Consider the following 27,104-nt stretch of genomic DNA (forward strand, 5'->3'; position numbering starts at 1 on the left):
AGGGGAAAATGTTCTTTCAAAACCTTCTAGAACTGGATAATCTCTACAGTATTAAGCATCCCAAATTCTTTCATTACATGACAAGTGGTAAAATACTATTTGAAAATATACTGTCGTAAGTTAAAATACTTAGACATTTTTAGCTTTAAATGATTATATTATAAAAAGAAGAAAGGCTCAAAATCAGTGATATGGCTTTCCCCTTTAAATGTGAAAATCTCAGGTCACGGCCTCCGTGGACACCCAGAGCGTGCTCTCCTAAAGCCCTGAAGCCGCCGTGAAAAACAAACTGCCACGGAGCTGCCCCTCCCTGTCTCCCAAAATCCCATCTTGGAGGCCAGGGACTTTTCCACCTGGATTCTGGAGCGTTTCTCCTCCTTTCTTTCCTCCCAAACCTTCTCCCAAATACATCCCAGCCTAGACCTCTCCTCGGAACTCCAGCTGCCTTTCGGGCATCTGCACTTCCATGTTGAGTGTGTGTCTTCAATTTAACAGGTCCAAGCTGAACTCCAGCCACACAGCCTCAGGGGTGTCTGCAACCAACAACTCTATTCCCTCACACGCCCGGGCCAGACACCCTGGAGGCACTTTTGAGTCTTCTCTCTCTCACATCCTACATCCAATTCATCTGTAAATACTGTTGCCTCTACCTCCAAAAAGATCCAGAATTCAAGGGACTCCCCACCACTTATGTGGCTATTATTCCAGCCTAAGCCCCCTCATCTCTCACTGGGGTAACTGCTATACTCCCCATATTGGTCCCCCAGCCTGTCCTCCCGCTGCCTCAACCGCCCCCTCTCCACAGTCTGTTGGCAACAAGCAACCAGAATGATCCTTTCTAAAACATCGGTCAGATCCTATTATTCCTCTGCTCACATTCTCCCCATCACACTTTGAGCAAAAGCCCACGTCTCTAACTGGCCTTCTAACTGTTCCTCCAGCTTACATGGCACACTCCCAGCTCTGGGCATTTGTACTGGCTGTTCCCTCGGCCTGGAAAGCTCTTCCCACAGACGTGCACACCGCCCACTGTCTCACTATCCCTGTCCATCAATCAAGTTCTCCTTCAAAGGACACTTCCTCAGAAAGGGCTTCACGGAACTTAAACTTTCGATCCCTCCCCCCACCTGCATTCCCCTTCCCTCTGCTTTCCCGCAGCACTCATCACCTTCTCTATGGTGCATAATTATAGTTTATCCTTCGTTTGCCTCTCCGTGACGAGGATATGCGCTACGTGAGGCCAGGGATTTTCTTTATTATTTATTACTCTATCCCCCCGAATCTAGAACACAGCGAGCACTCGATATTTACCAAATAAGGGAAGAAAAATATTACTTACCAAAGTCCATTCTGTCTTTCTGGTTTCTCTGAAGCAAACCCAAAAGGAGATTAGCCAAATAAGGTGATGTTTCTCTGGGAATACTGGGGGAAAGGAAGAAAAAGACTCTAAGTGGTGAGTTTATACATATCAGTTACACGACTTTTGCCTTCGTTATGGTAAATGAAAATTCCTATGCAGCTTCACAAATACATTTTATACCAAGAAGATCATAGTAAAGCCACGTTCCTTATAGGAGAAAAACAAAAATAAAAAACAACACTAAGCAATTGCCTTTGAGAAAAGAGCATCCATTCGCGAAGATTCCTGCATTGTGCTTATTAATATTATCTGTTTGAATATCTGCCGGCATAATGCACTTCACAAGCACAATCCTGAGTTCTAACACAACTTCAACTTGGCAATAATATTTCCTAGAGTTCTCTATTAGAAGAAGAGCCACCTCCAATTCTGTCTGGCAACGGGCACAGCTCAAATACCAGTGAGAAATAACACAGCTTCCTAAAATCCGGTAAGAAAAAGACAAACCGATAGAAAAATGAGTAATAGGAACATGCAATTCACAGAATAAAAACTACAAAAGGACACTAAACAAATGAAAGAAGGCCAACTTTACTAGTAAAGAGAATAATGCAAATTAAAGAGCTAATGGTCCTCCTCTGTTTGTGAGGCACCTGGTGTGATAACACCCTGTGTTGGTAAAAACGGGGAAACAAGCATTTGGTTGTTCTGCTGCATTAGCTCATTTGGAGAGCATCCCTTCTGGTCTAACAATTCCATTTCTAGGAGTCCATCCTAAAGAAATACACAGACGTGTACACACACACATGCTTCACTCAACGGTCTGGAGTAACCAAAAAATGAAAACAAGGATCTGATTAAACAAAATATGATGCATCTAGCCATGGAACTCTATGAGCCACTTAAAAGAATGAGGTAGTTCTCTATATCCTGTGGCTAAACGATGTCTATGATACACTGTACGGTAAAAAAAGTTGCAGAACAATTTGCCAAGTCTGATGTAATTTGTACTGAAATACCTGTGCATAAACATAGATATATGTGTATAAATATCTTCATAAGGTACAGAGCCGGCTCGTGCCATCCTAGAGAGCAGGTAAGGCCAAGGGAGGAACTGACCTCCTAGTTCACGCACATCTGTTCTGTTTGCATCCCCACCCCAAGAACATGTAAACCTTCGGCAGTTTTTTTTTTTCCTTTTAAATATACTTTACATTTTAAAAAAGAAAAAACATGGCACAGTACTACCCAGGCACCTATGATGCACCAGTAATTTTCTGATTTCTTGTTATAATGAATGTTCTCACATTACTGTCAACTGAAAAAAGATTCAGGAATGGAAACCGGTAACACCGAGTTCAAATAATGTTGCATTCACAGACAGTAAAACCCAGTGTAACCAGACACCTACCTAGGCATTAAGCTCCTGTTTTTTTCATAAAACATCCTTAGGTCTTGAGGACTATTGGCCTGTTTCAAAAAAGAAAAAAAAAGAAAGGCTTTATTCCCTAGACAATGGGGGCAAAAGGTTCAAATCATGTGATCCAGGCTGATATTCTTGCTATAAAGCAGACGTTCTGAACGTGAAAGTCCTGCGTTGTGGAAAAAGCCACAGACTGGCACCAGGAACTTAAAAACCTCTAGAACCGTGTGCAAATTCTGCATATCTGGGCTTACGATATCTTTGCTGAGGTCAGCCTCCCAGAGGAGCCCGAAACTTATTAAGAGTTAAGAACCACTACTCTGGAAGTCACCCAGGCCACCCAACATGTACATTTTTATTGTGTAAAGTCAGGGTGTATTTTCCGTTAGGACTGCCAAGGGCACAAGGAAGAGAATGAAGCACACCGCTACCTTTCAGTCCCTCCCCGCCAACAGGGGGCGCCCTCACAGTAAACTACTGGATGAGCGAAGCCTCTGTAACCAACGGGACCGGGAAATTAAGTGTCTAAACCGGCTGGGGCACTGATTTTATATCCTTTCTTACACAGATAAGTTTACTTTGTTCCCGTTTTCAGGTTCAAAAAATCCCGCTGTAACTGGGCAATATGACCTCAGGAGGAATCATCATGATTAGTTCTAGAGGGTCTCTTTCTGACAGGGTGTGAAGGGAATGGAGAAGAGGGAAGAATAACCCAAAATAATATCCATAAAAACGAAACCATCAACTCCGTCTCACCCAGCAGCGACCGGCACAGGAAGCTGGAGACGGTTTCCGGTTATGTTCCCAGACCATGCCTAGCCCGCACATGGACTGCACTGAACCTCACTGTTCACACCATTTCCCACCAGGGTGTTAGTCCTGACCGCTGGCTAGTTTTCACTAGCCTGGAAAACATATAACGGGCTCGACGCCTGGGCCAACTACAAAAGGAAGGCAGATGAAAAAAGGAAAAGCAAAAGATGTTCTGGCCCACCCTAGCGGCTTCTGCCTGTAATAAAATGAAAACAAGTCACAAGGGAACCAAAAACACTGCTTGCAAAGTATTCCCCACTTTCTAAGTCAAAGGCAACTTCGAAGCGAGAAGATCCCAAAACTGAGCACCGAAGTAAAGAGTCAGGCTACCTGAAAAGGTGGTTTTCCAACCAGGCACTGATATATCACTGTTCCTATGCTCCACAGGTCCGCCTTCGCATCGTAATGTTGTGACATGATAACTTCAGGAGCCTGGGGGTAAAAACATTCCAGACACATGCGTCATGTTACTTACACAACTAAGATTGACAAGTTAACTGGTAAAGGTTAAGCTCCCAACAATACTAAAATGAGATCACACTGTGACATTTCCCTAATCAGATGATTCTGCTGCGAGCTTAAATCACATTCGTACACTGGGATTTACTGGTAAATCTCCAAAACCACGTCGCATGAAAAGAAGCAATGGACAGAAACAAACATTTCTATATATTACTATGGACAGCAATACAGGAAAGAGTATTAATGTTATAGTAAAGAAAACTACACAGCAGCTACAGGACAGAGGTTACTTCTGGGGTAGAAGAGTGGGAAATGGGAAGAGGGAAAGGTTTAAAGGACTTGGGCTGTTGCTGAAATCGTTTCTTTCTTTCTAGAAAAAAAAATATCAAGGCACACATGGCAAAATGTTACCTTTGTTAAATATGGACAATAGGTACACAAGTGTTTGCTGTATTACTCCCTGTTTTTCCTGTCATTTGAAAGCTTTTAAAATAATATACAAATGATGGTGATGAAAACACAATAAGAAATTGTCTTAAAAGCAAAGGCGTTTGTTTTCTCTGCTGCTTTGTTACAGCTCTTTTCCCACCTCTCACTACATGTTGCTTTTTAAAAATACCAATAACCTGGACAAGCATTAAACAGAAATGTCAAATACTCTCAAAGCCAGTGAAACTTTATTTTCCAGGCGTACCATTTTTAGTTGTCATCCCTAGTAAGCTTCTGATTTAGGTCAGAGGAAATCCTTATTGAACATAAGCCCACTTTAAACTTAGACCTGAGACAAGTACGTGGATTTACTTTGCAGAATTCTGAAGCTCCAGAGTTAACCTATTTCCAGGCTCGATGGTTCACACTGGTTCGGAAGTTGCATGGCCTTTCCTTCTCAGACGTGACCACACCCATACAGAAAGATGAAGGAGAGAACTAAGATTTTTCAGCTTTACCTCTAACACTAATTGAAAAACCTTCTAGGATCCAGGGATCTTGTCAAGAGAAGTAACATGCAAAAGCTAAGCATGGTCACCCTCGAGATGAAGCGATGCCCAAGAGGTTTTTTTGCTGTTTTCCCTAATATTACACATCAGGTATAGCATGCCTGTGCTTCATCGATTTGTGTTTCTATTTAATCTAATAGGGAATTTCTACCACTAATAACTAATTTTTTAGAAAACTTAAACTAAAAGGACTCCACGCTGGGTGTGGAGGCTACTTAAAAAAAATTTTTTTTAGCTAATGGGTAAAAGTGACTTTTACGGTCCACTACTTTAAAGCAAAAGATGACTTACAGCATTATCAGTAATATAATCAGCGTTATAATACAACGATTTAGGCTATCCATAAAATCACATCTTAATTGGAAACCAGCGTCACACTTCAATTCCAGTGCCAATGGCACCATACTATACGCAGGCAAGGACAAAAAAAACTCACTCACCATGTACATCGGGGACCCACACAGTGTGGCAGCCATCATGTTACTATGCAGGTAACGAGCAAACCCAAAATCCGCTATTTCACAGAAAAGGAGAAAAACAAAGGACACCTTTACTCACACTTCACATAGATCGTACCTTCAAGACACAACAGGGCACAAAGGAGCTGTGAGGAATTTGCAGCTTATTGAGGACGTCTGTCGGCCAAAGAAAACAGTTTCTACCTCAATTTCGACAAGCTAAGAACTGGTAGTGATCGCCAACCGTACGAGTCACTGCTCTTCCAGTTATATCATCGAGGAGCGAGCGCCAAGCTTTGCGAGAGAAAACGCTAATTGCAATAAACGATTCATTAATACAGCTCTTACTAAATATCGGTGCCAGGTATAGAATTTGAACTTTTTCTTTCCTTCTCCAGATCCAGATGTAACATACATAAAATCAGAAACTTCTTTATTTTTTTTTAAAGATTTTATTTATTTGAGAGAGGGAGAGAACGAGCTGGGAGAGGGGCTGAGGGAGAGGAAGAAGTGGACTCCCCGCCGAGCAGGAAGCCCGATGCGGGGCTCCATCCCAGGACCTGGGGATCATGACCTGAGCCGAAGGCAGACGCCCAACCGACTGAGCCACCCAGGCACCTCCAGAAATTTCTTTAAATACTGGTAAAAAAAAAAAAATTTTTTTTCTAACAATGAAAAGAAAAGCGTAAAAAAATACCTAGCATTACACACTGCTTCAAAAACTTGTGAAAAAGAGAGGCTGATCTAAATGGTCTCTTAGATCCCTTGTGTTAAAATCCCATGAGCTGTAAAGAGCCCGAGTTATTCAACTGCTGTTACGACGATAATACATCAGATTCCCTTTGATGAGAAGCAGGATAGGGTTTGCTGCTGGGAGTCGTGTTTGGAGTTCCTGACGTGGGCCCCTCGGTCCTGAGATTTAGGATAGGCTGCCAGTAATGTGAAGAGCTCCCATATCCAAAAGCACCTTGCTGAACTCCATAAAAATTTCCGAAGTGCGCCAACAAAACCCATCATTCTAACAAGGCTGAACTAAAATTTTCTAAAACTATGGAGTCTCAAGACTGTCCTTTGCATAAAACACTACGTAGGCTGTTTACCTATTTTGATGCGAATACCACTGACGTTGGATTTTCTGCGATTCGCGTATGACAGCAAGATGTTCTGTGGTTTGAGATCCCTGTGGATTATTCCTTTGCTGTGCAGAATCCGCATGGCAGCTGCGATCTGATGCAGAAACACTCTAATAGTATCTTCACTGAGAGTTCCTTTAGCTGGTAGAAGAGGAATCGCATAAATATTTAAGCACACAAAGTCAAATACCATCTGCATCCCCCATCAACAGAATGGAGTTAACATAGAGGGAATGAGGGACTAGGAGCCCCCCCCTTTTTTTCCCTCCGTTTTACTCTAATAACTTAAGTCTATGAAAAGATATCAGACACCTCAAACGTTCCACTCGATCTGTTGTAAAGAGAACGGATTCACATTTGCATCTCCTGTTTTCGCTGGTGTTTTTCCTTGCCCGTTTTTTAACTGAAGGTGCCCACGTGACTCTGAGCACAACAGGTACTCAGCAAATGTGAGGCCGCCCTCAACAAGCCAAATATAAGTTCCCCTTATTAGCCAAATATCTGGGATAAATGTCCGTATTTCATTGCGGCCATTACAGGAGCACAAATTAAAAGCACGTGGGGCCCCTGAATGGAGACTTGGACCTTTCACCACCACTTGTAACTGTGAGGGGTCCGTGCTCCCACACGGCTGTCCCCTCATCTTCCCTGCTGCAACACTCCTGCCCCAGCGAAGGGTCGCTCATCACTAGACACCTTTAAGAAGGAACACTTTAACTCGTTTTCACTACTATAAGGAGATGGTATGAACATTACTGGAGAGCAGTCATGACTCGGCGGCGACTACAGCGTGTCTACGTGTAAGCTGGGGCATACTGGAATGGTCAACAGCTTGATGTGGAGTCAGGCTGCCTTTCCTCGAATCCCGGCTCCTCCACCTCCTCACTGAGTGACCCTGGAAGATGAACCCTCCGTGCCTGCTTCCTCGTCTAGAAAAAGCTGGAAACAGACTAACCACGTGGGGTTGTGGTGACAATCAAACAAGACAGCACCTTTAATAATAAAGACTTTAGAAAAAGCCTGGCACAGAATAGCTATTCAAATACAGTCAGTGCACGAAGAGAAACTTTTTATTACAATGGATCTAAAAGCCACAAGTGTGATTCCTTGAATCTACATTAGGGATTGAATATCCATGACCCTATCTACTAAATCTTTTGTGAATCTACTTCTGCTCATACAACTCTAGAGTATGTTCTAGATAACCTTTCCATATGCAATTAAGAAGATAAAAATGTTATTACACTGGGAACAGATACTAGTTTTAAAATCATTTTAGACACGTTATAATGACTTTTTACATCTTCGACATCTTCAAGTAAGATAAATCCCCCTGGTTTAGAAATACTTTTTTCTGTTTTACTTTTTTTTATTATTCTTTGGGGCTCTTTTCTTGATGCTCACTGAAAACAAAAAGAAATCTAAATACACTAAAACATGTAAAAAGTGATATCTTCCATATGCCACCCCTTAGAAATAAACACTGCTAAAAATATGGAGTGTATTCTTCCAGATCTTAGTGGGTGGTTCAAACCGATGATTAGATCTTTATTTTTGTAACGTTTTTCTTAGGTTACTTTGCAAAAATTAGAATGGACAGTTCTCCCTTTCATTCATTTACATTTTCATTCTAGGGCTACTTTAAATGACTGCAGCTCCTTAGAACTTGAATTTTTGCCCCATGACATACAATTGAATATGCTTAAAATTTATTTGCTTCGGAGTCCAAATTCTAACACTGTTCTTGTGGGGGGAAATGAATGATCTAGTTTAAGCTGCCTCTGAACACAAAGTGTAGTAAATATTCACGTCGTTCTATGAACATGGAATGCATACTTCTCATCACAACCCCATAAACTCAATTTTCCATGTTAAAAACTTAGTGTTTTAAAGGCATGGCCAACATCAAAACTCTTCCAAAAAATTGAGTCTTTGAGCAAGTTAGCCTGGAGGGAGTAGGCTCAGCCACAGCTGCCACGCTCAGTGAATTCTGCCAGAATCCATGTTAAAGTACGACTTGCTAATTAATTTGTTTTAAACTTGCAATCAGAATTTGTTTTCTATCTTTTGAAAAGGTCAACAGCATTTTACTTACCAAAGCAAATAAAAGGACTACGTGATCGTGTTGTGATATAATGGCATTAGATCGTCTACACCAGCGCTCTCCGATAAATATAATGTGACCCACACACATAACTTTAAATTTTCTAGTAGCCATGTTTTAAAAACTAAAAAGAAACAGGTCTAAATAATATACATTTAATCTAATACATCCAAAATGATTTCAACTTGTACTCAACATAAAATCCTTAATGAAATATAATCGTTTTCTTCCTTGAAGTGTTCAAAATAAAAAATATTCACATTTACAGCCCACCTTTGGACTAGCCCGCATTTCAAGAGCTCTGTAGCCCCGTGAGGTTGGTGGCTACCTTCTTGGAACGTTAAACTCTCGAAAATTCCTTGAGGTCCAGATTTCTTTCACAGGTCTTTACAAGTGTTTTCAAACTACAAGGGAATCCTTTAAGGACTGTGGCAGAGAGGGACCAGGGAGAGGTTCAGGAGCTTGACCAAAACCACAGCAATTAAGTGATGTGAAGAGGGGCACTGTGGTAAACGAGCTTGTCCGTCTGACTCCAACATTTACGCTCATGAAGGCCTCACTCTTGGGCCCCCTGTTCTAACATGCTGCTCTGGAATAGCAACTACAGAGTTCAACCTAACGGACGAAACCGCTGCCGAACGGGCCGGACCCCCGCCACACCAGTAACTGCCTGCTTCCGCGAGTGGGACTTCTGTTACTGAGGGAAACTGATATTCTAATGAGGGCACTGAACTGATAGGGCGCGCTCAGTCTGACCCCAGGGGAAAGGTGCTTTTGCCCGGATCACTGAGAACATCAAGAACTGAGAAGGTAGAAGCAGGCTGTTTTCTAGCTTGAACTTCTTTTCAGCAATGGTCAATGAAAGTGCCTGTACTAGCAAATGACATTTTGAAAAAATTTTTTTTTACCAAATTAGGATAAAAAAAAAAAAAAAGAATCTTGGTTGGGAAAAACACAAAACTACACATGCAATAAATTCCCAAATTCAAGGTAAAGGTTGTCTCTAAGTGGGAGGACAGGAGTGGAACTACGTTAGGGCTTACACGGAGCTTCGACTATAACTTTTTCTTAAATTGGGGGGGTGGGGAGTAATAACCAGTTCCCTTCCTTCCTTCCTTCTTTCCTTCCTTCCTTCTCTCCCTCACTCCCTCCTCTCCTTCAGCAACAATCAGCTAGCCAAAACCCAAGCTTTTCAGTCCTGTCTCTGTCCCCTGCCTCCCCGAAGGCATGCTGGCTTCGGGAGCGGTCCTGCCGCTCTCCCTCGGCTACTGCGGGCAGGGCAGGGCAGGCGCCCCGGGGAAGCAGGAGCCGCGGAGCACTGGTCCACTCGGGGCAGGAACACGCGGGACCAGGCGGGTCTCGGCTCCCCTCTGGCCTGAATCTCCCTGGTCAGGATGAACTGGGCTCACGCTCTGCTCCTTCTCTGCGGTGACAGTCGCGGTGCCTGGCCGGCCAGCCGATGACCACGGACCGCGGGCGCTCCGCTGGCGGGGGGCCATGTGGCGTCTGTGGTGTCGCTGTCCTGGGGTCGCCGCTGTCCCCTGTGCGCCCAGGCCAGCGTCACGGACGGGAAGGAGCTCCGCGCCCAGGGGCCACTTCACCCACCACACCAAGCAGGCGATGGCTGAGGGCAATACTCCCAGTGTTCTTCCTAGTAATCTCTACGCAGCTTTTGAAAGTCAGCAATGTTTCATATTTTAAAGATTTTTAAAAGCTCACTTCCAATTGCACTCCCTAATTACTAGCTGAAATTAACATTCTTAATATGTTCTGGTAAACTGTCCACACCCTTTGTAAGTGTACCTATTGATGTCTTAGGGCCACCATCAACCGCCATGATCTATTCAGAGGTTGAGATACTTTTCTTGGCATATTTCCCTTGCATTTTAAGGGATGAACAGGGAGATGCTGGCCTCATCTAGCATCGTTTTAAAAAAATACTTGTGGGAGACACACTTTGATCTGAATGCCTCATATCCATCCTATGTATTTCAAGCACCATCCAGTACTAAAATCTCACCTCTGCCATGAAATAATTTCAACGTTACTTTTCATTAATCCTTTGTAACTTTTTAATTTACCAGAAAGATTCACATTAATAAACACATTCTTAGATATATTTTTGCATTGTGATTTTTTTTTATTTTGAAAGAAATAAAAGGGACTGAAGTTTCACTGCTGGTAACCCAGGAGAGTCTTTTGAAGAAGAGAACCATTTGGTTTTTTTTTCTCTCTTGGGGAAAGGACCCATCTCTCAAACACTGGCAGCGAGAGGGACACATGAAGGAAGCACTTACACACAAGTTTAGGAATAAAACCACAACAAACAACAGTTGGTCAGCAAAGTGATCACACTTAAACAAACACAAGTATTTATTGAATGTTTCTATACAAATGCAGAAAACAGGGTCAGCATTATTTCAGAAGTAACTCCCAGGATTAAACAGACTACGGAGCTATCTTTATTGAACACTGACAGACAAACAAAAATTACCTTGCAAATAATCTGCCAGGTCTCCACCATTGCAGTACTGATACATAAAAGAAAAAATAATTAAAATAAGGAAACTGGCTCAAGATTAATTCAATTCATGATCAGTTAATTCTAATAAAAATATTTTCTAAAAAAAAAAAAAAAAAAAAATATATTTTCTATATAATATAAATCTAATCTGAAAAATGTAAGAATTATAGTGTCAAAAATTTTAAATTAGATATTCCCTATAATCTAAATCACTCAATGGACTTTATTAATTCAAAATTTCAAATAACAATCTACTGACCACTTTAAAGTATATATCAATCAAAAGGAATCTGAAGTAAATTAAACAGCACATATACACCTACCTCCATCACCAGAAAGACAGAGTTGGGTAATTCCTGAAAAGTAACATTAAATACAATTTAGAGAAAGAATGAAACTCACATTCAAAAAATAATGACAGTTAATAAAAATACTACACTTGCTCATTACTAAACAAGTAAAATAAAATCACAAAATCTATTAGTAAGTGAATTTAAAATCCCCAACACAATAATTTAAGCATCCCAACTTCAAAGCCAAGCCAAGTTTTGATGACACTAATATAGTCATTACACTCAATTCTGTTTACGGAAAAAACTAAAGAAAGATTCATTGTTTGGTCATAGCTTTGGTAAATTGGTAGGGGGAAAAGGATTCTCTGGCCCTCAGAGAAGCACTTCCACTTTGAAAAGTTTATGATTTGAGCAATGACTCGGTAACCCTAGCTAACAACACTAAATGAACAATCTGATTTCTGGAATACATGACCCAGGATGGTTAGTTTTTTGTTTTTCTGATTCTTACGTTTATTTGGAGGCAACCACATTACCTGGGAATTGTTGGCAAAGGAAAGACATTTATTTCCTCACATGTCTTGGTAACAGACTGATTTTTAAGGAACTGATTAAAGAAATTTTACTAAGTCTCTCAAAGTCATACAGCTCCAGATCTGTTGCTTGGGTAATTCAAAGACTGGCTTCATGATTCTTCAAAAACAATTTTTACAATGTTAATTAAATTGTAAATTGTGCTTTCTATAGCCTAACTGGAGACAGTGTTCAGATAGACACAGCCCTTCCCAAAAGCACTTGGCCTCACTGATACCCTAAACAAGGCTGAGGAGCTGTATCAGAGGACAAGAGGAGAGGTAAGGCAGCACCCCTCCGAGTGTGCTTCAGCAGTCAGGGCCAATCAGTGAATTATCTGGTACCAGCCCACAGTGAGGTGATTACAGAAACTAAACGTAAGAAATTTTAAAAGGCTTAAAGTAATTTAACAAAATAATTTTATGTCTGCTAAACCTAATAATAAAAACTTTGGACATCTGTTTGCAGGTCCTTTTTTCAGTTCATTTTTACAACAGTTTGTTTTTATTGGGTTTTATAAACTATCAGTTCCCACAGATTAGAAACAAAAACTGGTGTCTCAGCACTTCTAGTCTAGAGCACTTCTGTGCAACGAGGAGCAATACAAGGGGCTGCCACAAAGCGGTTCCACGGTGCTCGCCAAGGGTCTGGACGCCACGAGTCAAGACCCAAATTATGCTCTGCAAGAAACTCAGTGACTTGGGATGATTTACTTCACTTAATTCTCCAGAGGACGAGAAAAAATTAAAACACATTGTGCCCAATTCTTTGAGCCCCCCGCCCGCACATGGAGGCATTTGGAAGTTCAGAAGAATGGCAGTGCCTTGTGCTCTGTGTCGGGGAACCAGAAACCACAGTGCTGCCCAAGCAGGATCACACGCGGCATGGAGAGCCAAGCCGAAAGCCGAAAACAGACAGCTGGTTTCCCTAAACAGCAGCACTCCCATGAGCAGGAAGGAAGTGGGGAACCGTCCGCTCCCAGCAGGCTAGAAAAGCAAATCTGTAAGAAATACTTATTTCCTTTTATCATAAACAAAAACAAAAATCTATTTCTAATTTAGCTAAATCATCTCTGTGGTGAATCAGTCTGTTTAGCCATCTAACCTGATCAAATCCAGACCAAAATGCCCTATCATCCCTAAAAATACTGAGATATCATCAAACCACTGTTTTCTTCTTCTCAAGACAAAGTACAAAAATATTATCTCAAATCAGTATTGTTTAATCATATAATAGCACCATATCCTAACTACTGAAGAGAAAAGACAACTAGGAATTCCTTAGGGAAGGCTAAACTGTTTACTCCGCACGAAGACATGGGAAGAAATATTTTAACATCCTTGATTTCTCACGCAAATCTTCTCTTGCCCACCTTTAAAGCAGTACAAACCTCCAAAAGTTCGGTCACTCTCTCTTGAACACCCCTGCTCCTTAAAGGCCTCCACTACAAAACAGTGCATCTTTTAAGTGAGGATCTAAGTAATCCGGAGCACGAGTAGCTCCAAGAGCCGGGAAAGAATCGGCAAAAAGAAAAGAGAAAACAACCAATCAAGTCATCTATGGACAAAGTGAAACTCCGACGGTACTGGGGCACCAGGGAAGAACCTGAAGAGATACTTGGAGGGTCAAAAAGGCCGAGGAATGAGGCCAAGAGGCCTGTGAGCTAGACCACGGAGGGTTTCCCAAAGTTGAACACACACCTGATCTCCTTTTCTAAAGTCAGGAAATCCTCATCCTCAACTCCTCTCCAGCAACTTCCATCCACAAAATTAAACACAATGAATTTCGATTTATCATTTTCCTACTCAAATTCCTTAATAAGACAGAAAATCCCCAAGAAGGAAAAAAAAAAGGTATTATTATGAAGAACTCTATGCTAGTATACAAAAATTTAGATGAAATAAACATAACAACAATCTGTTCAAGTAAAAACACAATCCTCAGAATTATTCTCCTTGGGGCTACATGGTACTAGCCAGCCTCATAGCATCGTATGAGTAAGCAGGCTTGGGTTATCATCTCCCTTTACCAAGAGGGTGGTGTTTATAAATAAAAAATAAAGTCTTTTGAAGGACGCACAGCAGGGGGTTTTTTCTGGAGAAAGAAATAAAGGGAGCTATCAGAAGAGGGCATCTCTTATTTACTTTATATACTGCTAGACTAGTTAAATTGTTTTTCCCCGAGGGCCTATTACTTTTGTAATTCGAAAAAATAATACACATAAAGTGAATTGAAGAATCAGAGAGCATGACTAGGTGTTCTTTCCAGCAGAATTCAGATGCTCAGGATCAGAAGGGGAGAAACATTAAGTAACAAAACAGTTCAGAAAGAGAGAAAGACTGAAGAAAAAGTCTGGGCTCCTAAAACCCATCCCTCACCACTTCTCTGCTACTTTTCCTGATCATTCTCCACCCCTTAGATGACTCCTATGGGTTATCTTGTAAAAGAATAAAGAAGATCCCTTAACCTCCTACGGGATCAGAGATGAAGGGCTCTTTTGTTATGTTAACGAGGTGACCTTCGGAAAAACCCCAGGTCACCTAAGGACAGGGGCTGGATTGCCAGAGGAACCAACAGCTGGATTAGAGGGTTGGAAATTTCAGCCCCACCACTCCCCACCCCACCTTCCAGAGAGAGGAGAGGGACTAGAGATTGAGTTAAATCACCGGTGGCCAATGATTTAATGTAGCGAACCCATATACTGCAGCCTCCATAAAAGCCCGAAAGGATGGGGCTCAGAGGAATGTGGAGAGAGTGGTTGCCTTTCCTACATACCTCACCCTGTGCATCTCTCCCATCTGGTTGTTTCTAAGTTATATTCTTTTATATCCTCTTATAATAAACAGATAATCTAGCAGGTGAAATGTTTCTCTGAGCGCTGCGAGCCACGCTAGCAATTAATCAAATCCAAGGAGGCGGCTGCTGGTACCTCTGATCTATAGCTGGTTGGTCAGAGACTCAGATGACAACTGGGACTTGTGACCGGGTGTCTAAAATTGGGGTGGGGGGCGCGGGGCAGGGGGTGCAGTCTTGTAGGGCAAAGTCCTTAACATGCCGAATCTGATGCTAACTCCAGGTAGACAGTGTTAGAATCGAGTGGATGGCTTGGTGGTGGCGGAAAAAAAAAGCACTGGAATATAACAGTGATCTGTCAAACCTGAAAGAGGACGCCAACTAACTCCATTCGGACCTCAGCCTGCACGTTCTCATTGATTAAATTCTCCTTTCCAGTTTATCTCAACTCAGGCAAAAGACCTGAAGGGCAAAAGCAGCAACAGGGACTGCCCCATGGCCAGCAAGACCCCTTGTGATTGACACCAAGACAATGACTGACCTGACCTTTCCTGCCCACCTGCATGTACCCACCAACCTTTGCCCCACATTTTCCTTGTATGCACCTAGAAGTTATTTGCAGCACTTTGGAGACCATCTTTTGAGAGTTACTCGGCTGTCTTCCCAGTGTCGGCCTGAAATAAATCCCTTTCTTGTTTCAACACCACTCATTTCTCTGCCTTTGAATTTTGTCAGTGGCGAGTGGTCAAACCTGGTCCATTCGGGACCCCCAGAGCCAGGTGCTCTTGCACCCTTAGGCCCCCGTTACAAACTTAAGAAGTGATAACAAAGTACCTCCCTAATCTAAACCTGATTTGCCCATAATTCTTCAAATTGCCTCTTTGCAACAGTCCCACGGAAGGTTTCACCCTCTTCTGCAGTTACACCAATGGCAGGTAAAAGTTTGGGATATTCCTCTGAAAAATAAGATGAGACCCCATATCATTTCTCTGCACATAAATTCCAGAGACCAAGGATATAAATATGAAAAACCAAAACCATAACTACTAGAAGAAAACAAGGGAGGGCCATTTTTATAATCCCAAGGTGGAGAAATCCTTCTATGATATGAAACCTAGAGACCATTAAAGAACAGATGGACAAATTGCACGACGCAAGAACGTCCATATACCGAAGAGATGCTAAAGATCCCCTCCTCCCTGCCCCCCCAGAAAACAGAGGCAGACAAACTGGGGAAAACATTTCAATACCTACAACAAAGAGGTGTCAACTCAGATTTCCTCATCTTGGCCTCACACAGCTGTTATCAGCCCTATCTCCTCAATGTCTCACCCATCTGTCCAGGCCTCTCCCTTTCCAGGGGTGCTACTGCTGTCACCCAGACACCTCCTACATGGTGGCCCCGTATCCACCTGTGCCCATTCTCCAGAGTCGCCAATGTTACCTACTTTAATAAAGGTCTATGCTGACTGATTTATAATGGAGAATAGTCCTTTTTGTAACCATAATGGTGAAATCTAATACTCACTGGCATTGAAGGACCTGAATGCAAATTCATAATCAGAAGACTGCCCAATGATTACAGAAGAAAGCAAAAGTGAAAACTCCCCCACAAAAAGAGAAAATTGCTTTTCCCCCTCAGTTATAAAGTGTTTATTGCAAAACCTTAAGATACATAACACTTGAAAGAAGTAAACAGTCACCTTAATGTCACCACCTGAGACTGACGTGAGGGCTTATGCTTTTGTGCACCTGTTGACACACACTCATGTGCAAATGGAGCATATATTTGCATTATTGTACATTGTAACATCATCCATTTCCACCTTTTTGCTTATCTCTACCCCTCTAAACAGTCAATATTTCCACCTGGTGTATCTTCCCGTAACCTTCTCCTTAGTAAAAGGTGAGTATTTCTAACGGCAACAGATACTTCTCTTCATTCAGATATTTTTAACTGCCCACTAGACACAGGACCCAGTCCCAGGTCCTGAGGGACAGCCGCGAGCAGGCACAGTTAAATGCCCTATTCTTGTTAAACTTCACTTCTCAGAGGTCAGAGTCAGGGAGAGACACCAAGCAGAAGAATTGAGTATATACAATATGTCAGAGCGGGATGTGTGCTTTGAAAAATAAGTCGGGAAGGGAGATAGTGCTGGGGAGGGGATTGTAATTCTAACGAGGGTGGCTAAAGCAAGCTGAAATGTATTCATTGAAAACATAACACTTGAGTAAAGACCTCAAGAAGGTTGGGAATATATCTATACATACCACAGAGATAGAGAAATATCTGTATATACGGTGTATCTGGGAAGCAAGGTCTTCGCGAAAAGGAAGAAGAGGGCCCTGAGAAAGGACTGCTACGGGGACCATACTGCAGGTCCATGTGGATGGGAGAAGCAGCAAGCACAGAGAAACAGGAGACGGGGTCAGAGATAATAGGGTCATGCTGTGCAAATAAGGACTTTGGCTTTTACTTTGATAAAAATGGGGAGTCCGAGCAGAGGACTAACAAGCCCTGACTTACATCACTGGGACTATTCTGACTGCAATGCTAAGGATATTCTTACAGGGTGTGGAAGCAAAATATTGTCCGACAGCATACCAAAAATGTTCTAACAATTCACATTTCTACCAGTAATCCATGAGAATCTTTTACACCTCCTCCCCAATGTCACCAGTAAGAACTGAGGCACTTTTTAATTTTGCCAAAGGGATGCGTGAGAAGTGACACCTCACTGTGACTTTAATTTACATTTCCCTGACTACTTGTTCATGAATATCATTTCATACATCAGCCGTTTTTGTTTCTCTTACGAGAATAAACAATTTATATCCTTTGCTTACTATCTCTTTGGGTTATCTTTTCCTTACCAATTTGTGAGAGGATTTATATGTTTGAGATATTAGCCCGTTATCTGTTGTGCTGTAAACACTTTCTCATTTATTATGGTATAACGTACATTCATTAACATACATGAAATGAGGTGTACATTTCAATGTGTTGTGACAAATGCACAGACCCATGTAACTACCCTTCCAATCAAAATACAGATCATTTCCATCATCCCAGAAAGTTCTCTCATCCCGTCTGCTCTCCCCACCTCCCCAGAGGCACCCTCTATTGTTCCCTCCCCGACGCCTACCACCCTCACTCAGTTTTGCCTCTTCTTGGAACTCACAAAAACAGAATCATACAGTAGCTGTATATGGCTGGCTTCTTTTTCTCAACACTGTAGAGGCCACTTTCAGGCAACAGGCTTGAACAATGGAAACTTGAGCAAGGCAAAAGGCCCACAGTGACCACCGAGCTGAATGCAAACAGGCTCATTAAGCGAAGCACCTCGCACCTCCGAAAGAGCACAGACCCTAAGTGACCAATGAGCTACTTACAACCAGTTACCAAAAATGGGAAAATTCCATATGTTCCCCTACCTCTTCACTCTGCGTTATAACTACAGCCCCCACCACTGCTTCCTCCAAAGACAGTCTCTCCGTTGCTGCCCTGCCTGCTGCTTCCTTGCGGTGTATTCAATGAACTCCTATCTCCTTTGTTCTGCCCCAAGTGAATTCTCTCAGGGTCTGCAGCACCGCGGGCTTCCGTCCAGTCGGGACATTTAAACACAAACATAACGTCTAAAATTCATATGCTGTGGCAGGTATCAAGTTTGTTCCTTTTAATGGCTGTCAATTTGGTCATGGTACTATTCGCCATAAAGCAAGTTTTAAAAAATTTTATATGTCCCTACTCCTATAGTTTATGAGTTTCTTGATTTAAAATACCCTTCCAACTCTTGGTTATATATAGTCATCTAAATATTATTCTAAGATTCTTGGGATGCCTGGGTGGCTCAGTCAGTAAGCATACACCTTCGGCTCAGGTCGTGATCTCCAGGTCCTGGGACCGATTTCTGCATCAGGTTCCCTGCTCAGTGGGGAGTCTGCTTCTCCCTCTCCCTCAACTCTCCGCCCCTCTCTCTCTCTGACTCAAAAAAATAAATAAAATCTTAAAAAATATACATTATTCTAAGATTCTTCTCTTTATTTTATATATTTAAGCCTTTAATTCCTTTGGAAAATGATGAGAACAGGGATCCAACTTTATTTTTTCTCAGATATCTCAGTTTTGCCAGCACCATTTTATTAAATGAATCATCTTTTTCTCGCAACACTAAAAATTACCTAGTGGTGGATATTTATGCAGACAAGGGACAAATACGCAGGTGAAGTACCGCTAACTGACAATACTTCTCTCATGCCCAGAAGGCTCAAAGATAGGTATCTTTTCAACAGCATCATGATATTACTCTCCTGCTCTTAAAACGCTTCAATGGCTTAGCTCTGCCCTCAGAATCAAGACTGCATGTGGGCCCTGCCAACATCAGGCCAGCATCATCTCCTACTACCCTCCCCTCACTGCCCCCCCCACACTCCCATCCCCCACCCAGGCTTCATCCTTCCTGTCTGCTCTACAGAGAAGACTTCCTCTGCTTGGGGTGCTTACCTGCTCTTCTCCCACCTACCCAAGCCCCGCCGTCTCCCACTCTTCCATCAAGTTAGCTTAAACACCATTTCTTCACCAAGTCTTCCCCAGCCCACAAAGTGGGGAGCCCTACTCCCCTCACCCCCACAGGCTTTTCTCTCAAAGGTCTTCAACTGTCCTCCTCTCCCTCATGGCACTGTGCACACTTAGAATAAGCAGCTATTTGCTTCATGTCCTCTTCCCCAATATGCGGGAAGCCCCACGAGGGCAAGGACCATTTCTATTTTGTTCGCCACTAAACTCCTCTATTTTTCTCATTAACTGGTCCAAGAAACACTAATTCCAAAGGAATCAGTAAGAACAATGAACACGACAGAAGCATCACAGAACAGCAACAGGAAAGTCACAGAAGAAAGACAAAAAGGCAAATAAAACATGAGGACGGTCAATGCACTAATGATTTAAGGAAAAAAAAACAACAGGTCATCAAATCAAAATAAATCGGTACAACCTTCTGCAAAGGCAACATGCTAATATCTTTGACCAGACGACAAGGAATTTCGTCTACAGGATCACTCATTCAAACAAGCAAAGATACGTACACAGCTTTCTCTGCAGCACAGTTTCTAACAGGGAAAAATAAGAAACAACCCAAATGGCCACAACTGGGTTTTAAGTAAATTATCATTTAGCCCTAGAGTACTATGTTGATATGAAAAGGTATCCAAAATACACTAAGTCTAATTAAATAAGCTGCATTTATGTAAAAACACTATTATTAAGTTCCTCACAATGAAAAGCTTAAAAACTAAGTATAAATGATTATAGCTGCACACACACACACACACACACACACACACACACACACACGTTGAAAACTCTAAAAGAAAGGTAACGGTGGTTATCTCTGAAAATTGCTACTTCTTTCCTAATTTATTCATGTTCATAATGATTATTTTAACTATGGGGATATGTTAATTTTTTAATTAGGGAAAGTGTGTTGCTTTTTAGGTGTCATCTAAACTGAAACCTGATTTTTTACAATGTCAAGTTCTCAATTTATTAAAGTTTATCCATAAACTTTAGACAGATTTCCAAAACTGATGGCCAGGAAAAAAGATGTTCAAGTTGATAAAATTACTGTACTGTCTCCACAAACATACAGTAAACAATTAAAATTAAGGAAGCAAATCTAAAATATACACCAAGATTCTGTTTACTCATTAGCCAAAAGCTCAGGAGTGTATTTATTTGACTGATATTTCTTACATTTATGTATTTCCAGTGGTAGACAAGGCACAACATAGAAACATTTTAATGCGGTCACCTTGAACTTCCTGATTGTTTGATAACTCAGGTTTTTGAGTACATATTCCTCCTAGATATCTCACTCTACAACCAAAGCTAGTACTTAAAAATATTTTTCTAATAGAATGAAATCTAAGTATACTCTATTTTCTAAAAGTAAAATGTACTTTGCAACTGATAGGGTTTTCTGTGCTTCTTGAAAAATGGGAAATTAAGAGTTAATATTATTTAACAATTTTTGTACCAGGCACTGACTTGTACCACTTGGTGCCCTCTGTCTCCAGAGACTAAGACAAACTACACAAACAGCTCTGAGGAGAATCAACAGTTCAACTAGGGATGGGGAGATAAGTTTAGTTTTGACTTGAAAGTTTCTTCCCCTTTCTTTCTACGCTGCTTTGAATTTCTTGGATGAAGGAATGAGTTACACCCATTCAAACAGGTAATAAAATACACCTCACAGCACTCACACAGTCTGCACATGAAATTTAAATTGCAATTTTGGGGGAGAGTAATCACACTCTCCAATCAAAAACTTTAAAACCGTGTGCAGACTTATTTGCCCTGGTAATTCCAGTGCTAGAAATTGAATGTAAATAATCCCAGCTATGTTCAGAACTTATATATTATCCTCACAGCACTTTTCTATAATGGAAAAAAAAATCTTGTAACTTGGGTTCAAATACTTTGTAATGTGATAGGACTACGTGAAAAATCACTACATACAAAAAAGAAGCACGAGAAGAACAGTTCATTTCGTCTCACCCCACTAAAACTAAGCACTCTGAAAGCAAGGACTTTGTTTTACTCACTGCCTTATCCTAGCCCTTAGGACAATGCCTGGCACATAGCAGCCACGCCAAACCTTACAAAACAAATGAATTCGAGTAATGCAAGTGTGTACAGAAAAGGTTTTAGCTAGAAACACATACAGCAGACTCACATAACATATCCATTTGCTTTACTGGAATTCAACTGTCCAAACTAAAAAAAACAAAAGAAGGAAATAACGTAAATCATACACTCCTGTCTGCTTTGGAGTGAGAATCCAGGGAGAAGCTGAGTCTGCTGCCCCCCTCTGTAGATCTCAGATCGCCGTGGCTCTCACACAGTGGATACCGCACTAGACAAGAGTAGTTCTAGAATTTAAAACATAATATGGCCCCTAAATATAAGGCAACTACTTACGCTGGTGCTCTGCCCCCCCCCAATAGTAATTTTCTCCAAAATTGGGATTTTTAAAAGGATTTCCAAGGGGAAATGTTACCTTAGAAGAGAACTTCAGAACCTTGCTTTCCCACCTCCAAATAAAATGCGACTCAACTCTATGCCACGGTGATAGTCACAGATAAATCAGGGTGGTGTATATGCATGCTTTCTTTGTTTTTATTTATTTTTTAATACCTCTACAATTAGCAAATGTTGCTTTGCAATAAGAAAAAAGCTCTATCTAATTTTTAAATAGCCCACAGCAGTCCTTTCTACATTTATTACAGAAATGCTAGGGGAAAAAAGAAGAAATGCTAGATCTGGTATCAACATTCGTCTACTTGACCGACACCAACACTACTCCTATAGTAGAACTGTACTCATGCAGCACGTTATTTCTCCTATCCCTCTACACTACTTTAAACAATTTCTTAGGTGAAAAACATGTAACTCAAACTATATACCTTTCCAACAAGAATAAGGCAATTTCTATTTCTACTACAGTTCACTTAAATTTGTATGAAACAGCGAAGTTCTTTACTGACATGCGAATTAGAAAAATAATAATAAAATAATAAGGTACCTGAACATCATAGAGCGCTACAATATTTTCATGCTGAAGTTCCTGTTAAGGAAATTGAGAATTTAAAATATTTGTGACTGCTTAATAAATATGTTTCAATATCCAAATAAATATTAACTTAAGTATACACACACATGTACTAGATACTCTTTCTATATACTACACTTCCATTACTGGATTAGAACAATTCAAACTACAAAAGAACAAGAGGAAAGGTGCCTGATCAAACTTTCCTTGAGCCCTAAATGTTTTTTCACCACGATCATTTCTTAGACTCTTAACAAGGTGAGTACTCTCATTTACAAAATAAATGTCACAGTTACTATGGCCACAGACTCTCTGGGAGTCTCTCAAATTCAATATACAGTTCTAACAACAATAAAGGCATAAAATTCCAAAGTGCTTTTAAAGAGCACATTATTTGCCTGAAAGAAAACGAAGCATAATTCTTAGCTCAAAGAGCTGTAATTCCTACCAAAGAGCTCCTTAGAGTAGAAATTTCCATGAAAGCTGGTGTGAGGTGAGCGCTCTATGTTCACATAGCTCGGGGAACACGGAGTTAAATACACCTAAGCCAGTTTCTTCATTGCGCAATTTTTCAGATTTTTCTTTACCGAGCAAAGTGCTTTGCGACTCTCCCAAGAAGTATGCAGTAAACAGGATTTTCCACACATATTTGACTAGGAGACCTTTTTTTTTTCCCCCTCAAAGCACCTCACTTGAATAACACTGCTTGTGAGTGATCTAAAAAGACCACTTCCAAGGCAAATAATTTTTTTTTCAATTTACAAGGAGGAAAGATTCCATCTGCCCCCAGTCCCCCCCAAACACTTAAGTGTCACCTGAAAGGGATCAAGAGAAGAGCTAAATAATGGATAAGAAGGGTGTGCCTCTTCTCAAACAGTAACACAATAACTAGGGAAAAGAAGAAATTAGGAGAAGCTAAAATCAGTCTTCACAGAATCCCTCAAAGCACTGGCCACAAGCCACAAACATCTATTCTTAAAAATAGCTTCCGAGTACTCAAACGTCTCAAAAAACTGAGCATGCAAAAATGAGAGCAACAGGTGAAAATTCTCAAACTTGGCTCCAACGACCAACATTACAAAAGATGTCATCATGTATTAACTTAAAGTAAGTTTTAACCCAGTATGAAATATCACATAAAGCAACATACCTTTAAGATCTTAATTTCCTTCCCAAGCAGTATTTGTGATTTTGACAAGTTCTTTTTATTAATACTTTTAATAGCTACCTCCCAATCGGTTTTCTGGAAAGGAAAAATAGTGTTACTCCGGGAAGTTATTTTATAGAAACATAATCTACAAGCACAAAGGTATTTTTAGCAAATTCATAAACACTGGGGGGGGGGGGATGGAAAAGAATCTGAATCTCCAACAATAGGAAAATGATTTCATAAATTACAAGCTAATGTCTCGCAAGACAACCACTAAAAATAATAAATATGAAGACCACGTAGTAAGTAGCATGAAGTGAAACAAAGGACAAAGTTTTTAACCACTTTAAAGTTATGGAGAAATGTGGATAATACACTGGAAGGTGGTATTTGATAGCTTGGCAAGATTTAACCCTGTCTTAATTACTTTTTATCGAGTTTTCAGTTATTCTCATAATAAAGGAAAGCAGTTTTTATTACTCTGATAAGCAACAAAACCAGCCCACTTTTAACAGGCCCCTTGCCAACACCCAGGACTACCAAACCCCTTTGATTATTTCCACTCCCTAGATGCTCTTCCAAATTCTTTGGATTCGAAAACCTCGTGGGACCCTATTTGGAAACACGATTTAAAACATTTTTGAACCTGCATTCATGTTTACTTGGATTGAAAAATGAAGCGTCCAACCCATCTTTTCCACCCGCCTAGCTAACCTCAGGTCGGGAAGGTGGGGACGGGCTCGTCCGGGTGTAGACGGACCAATGCTGGGAAATGTGACACCCCCCGAGTTTGAGAAAGTCTCGGGCTAACGGGAAGCCGGCCCGTTTTCCGCTGGGTCTGCAAATATCGACCTCAAAAGTGACAAGCCTTGGCAGCCCAGGGCGCGGAAAAACCTAAGGCGCGTCCACGCCCGAGCCGGGCAGGGGACCGTGCAGTCCTTTCGGATTCGGATCCCGGACACATTCAGGGGGAAAGGCACGACCGGGCGGGCCAGGGGGGTGAGCCCCTAAGCGCACTCTGGTTACCAGGCACTCTGCAAGGAGGAAATCAGAGGCCGAGCGGCCCGTCGGTAGGTGGAGCGCTGCCTAGCGGCTTCGGCCTCAAAACAATCCTCGCCCGACCAAAACAAACCCCGAGACACTGACAGCGCGCACAATGGCAGGCCTCAGGGCGGCGAGCCAACCCAGGGGGGCCTGCGCGCCCGCGGCGTCGCCAAGTTTCAGGACCACCCAGTCCGGCCGCGGCCGCGCGGGTGGGAGGGCAGCAGAGGTGCCGCGGCCCGCAGACCCCGGCCTCGCCCCGGCCGGCGGGGCTCACCTGGCGGTGCCGCCCCCGGAAGACCACGGCGAAGGCCCCGTGTCCCACGAGGTCCCTCTTGCTGTACTCGAAGTCGCCCACCACCTCCATGGCCGCGCCCCCGGGGCATACAGCGGGCGCGCGGGCGGGCGGGCAGCGCAGCGAGGCGGGCCGGGCTCAGCACCGCGGGCCCGCCGGCCCGGAGAGCGCCCGCGAGCCGCCGGACTGGGGCAGCCGCGGCCCCCGGCCCGGGCGGACGCTCATGCCGAGAGGCCGGAGCGGAAACAGGGGAGGCCTCCGCGCGGGGCCGGGGTCAGCGAGGCCTGGCCCGGCCCCGGCCGCTCCTCATGGCCCGGCCCGCCGCCGGCCGAAGGCTCCCTTGGCGAAGCGGCCTCAGCGCTGCCCAGCCAGGGGCGCCGCAGCCGTCACTGTGCGCCCCCGGAGCCGCACACGCGCCCGGGAGAGGTGCGGGGCCCGGTGTTCCCCATCCCCAGCTCGTCCGGCCGCGTCGGCCCCCTCAGCCCGGGGTGCTGCTGCGGTGGCGGCCGCCGCCCTAGGACCAGCACAACCACCGTCCCTGCGCGCCTCCCTGCCTCGCAGCGGCGTTCAACGCACACGCGCGCGCGCCGGCCGCTCCCGAGCCGACTGCCGGCCCTCCGCGACGTCAGCACGTCTTGTAGGACGCAGCGCCCGCCGAAGCCCGCTCCCTCCGCCAGGAAAATGAGTGCGCGCGCGCCCCGGGGCGCGGCGCTGCCGTCGAGGCCAGTCCCCCAGTCACTGGCCCAAGCGGAGAATTGGGATGCGAGCCGCTGGAACCACAGCTCCTTACCCGCTTCAGCCTTCGCCCTGGGCCTGGGAGCAGATTCGAGCGTGCCACGCCCCGGGCTGCGAGGCGGGCGTCGGGGAAGCGGGTCTTAAACTCCCAACCGCAGGAGGGACCGGGCATCCCTTGTGCAGGATGGACCCCAGGGAACCGGTCAGGGCAAGGAGCATCTCCTAGAGCCCGGCTTTCCCGGAGCGCTCTGAAAGCGAGGTCGTGCTGCCAAGCTGCGGGTCTTCCCCGACCCTTCTGGGTTTACTTCCCAGGGTCCCTGAAGAGATGGTGTCGGGCAGGGGTTCTGCACAGTTTGGGGTCCGTTGAGTTCCGTGAGAAGCCGATGACAGCTCAGGATCCTTTTCCCGTAAAAATGCTTTTGCACGCAGACTCAGTATTGAATACATTTTCCACGGCTCTGATAATGGGAACCCCTGCTTCCAGCCACGAGGTATCCTGCCAGTTGGATCTCAGGCTTCCCTTTGAGGCTTTAAGGGAGCTTGCTTTTCTACCTGATTATTGAAGTTCAAATGTCAAAGAATTTATTTGGCAACTTTCCCTCAAGGAAGTGTCTTACAAAACTATTTTATAAACAATAAACTGCAAAATATCATAGAAAACTCAGGCCCCATACTATCCCGGTATGTTCAGTCGTTTAGTATATCTGCTCTCAGGTTGTCCGTTATCACCAGAATTACAATCACCCCCCCCCAGGTCCTCCCGGCAAACACCCGAAGGCGACCCAGAGACCCTAAGAACCTCCAGCAGGAATTCTCAGAGGAAGCCCCTCCCTTCCTCCAACCTTCAAAACGTTGGGTCTTGGATTTCTGCTCTCCCTTCTGTGCACACCTACGTCATTCTCTCCCTATCTCAAAATCTAGCCCAGGTGAGTGTTGGACACTATGGAAATCTGGAAAAGCAAATGAAACAAGTATGCACAGAGACACAATTCATCTGGAGTTGATTCTTTCCCTGTTTGAAAGCTTCTCTATTGTAAATCTTTAAATATGGATGTTTAAATAGAATAGAGGATTTTTTAAAAAGATTTTTGTATTTATTTGAGAGACAGAGGGCATAAGCGGCGGGGGGAGGGAGGAGGAGCAGAGGGAGAGGGAGAAGCAGACTCCCTGCTGAGTGGGGAGCTCATCCCAGGGCTCAGTCCCAGGACTCTGACCTGAGCTGAAGACAGACACTTAACCAGCTGAGCCACCCAGGCGCCCCAGCATACAGGGTTTAACGTGCCACCCCCCCCCCCCAACCAAAAAGATAGCTCTTCAGGAATATGTATCTTATGGGCTG

At 43.2% G+C, this 27,104-nt stretch overlaps 1 protein-coding gene across 4 annotated transcripts in view; it reads right to left on the minus strand.

The window, feature by feature from the left end:
- The window catches only part of ULK2 (unc-51 like autophagy activating kinase 2), a 79,236-nt gene extending 53,612 nt beyond the window's left edge, over window positions 1-25,624 (minus strand). For 3 of the 4 annotated variants that reach the window (XR_008959015.1, XM_026521098.4, XM_026521099.4), the window contains exons 1-10: window positions 25,013-25,624; window positions 23,695-23,787; window positions 22,518-22,559; window positions 11,599-11,631; window positions 11,246-11,282; window positions 6,615-6,788; window positions 5,497-5,570; window positions 3,927-4,028; window positions 2,772-2,830; window positions 1,340-1,422 (exon numbers count right to left, since the gene is read on the minus strand). Coding sequence is in view for 3 of the 4 variants with exons in the window: in XM_026521098.4 (XP_026376883.1) it covers window positions 1,340-1,422; window positions 2,772-2,830; window positions 3,927-4,028; window positions 5,497-5,570; window positions 6,615-6,788; window positions 11,246-11,282; window positions 11,599-11,631; window positions 22,518-22,559; window positions 23,695-23,787; window positions 25,013-25,102 (787 nt within the window). In the remaining variant the exon portion in view is untranslated. Of the gene's footprint in view, window positions 1-1,339; window positions 1,423-2,771; window positions 2,831-3,926; window positions 4,029-5,496; window positions 5,571-6,614; window positions 6,789-11,245; window positions 11,283-11,598; window positions 11,632-21,668; window positions 21,710-22,517; window positions 22,560-23,694; window positions 23,788-25,012 lie in introns of those variants that run through there. The other variant, XM_044391823.3, reaches the window with a different exon arrangement.
- Between the last annotated feature and the right edge of the window lie 1,480 nt (window positions 25,625-27,104).

The sequence above is a fragment of the Ursus arctos genome, unplaced genomic scaffold (assembly GCF_023065955.2).
Source record: "Ursus arctos isolate Adak ecotype North America unplaced genomic scaffold, UrsArc2.0 scaffold_14, whole genome shotgun sequence".
NCBI lineage: Eukaryota > Metazoa > Chordata > Mammalia > Carnivora > Ursidae > Ursus > Ursus arctos.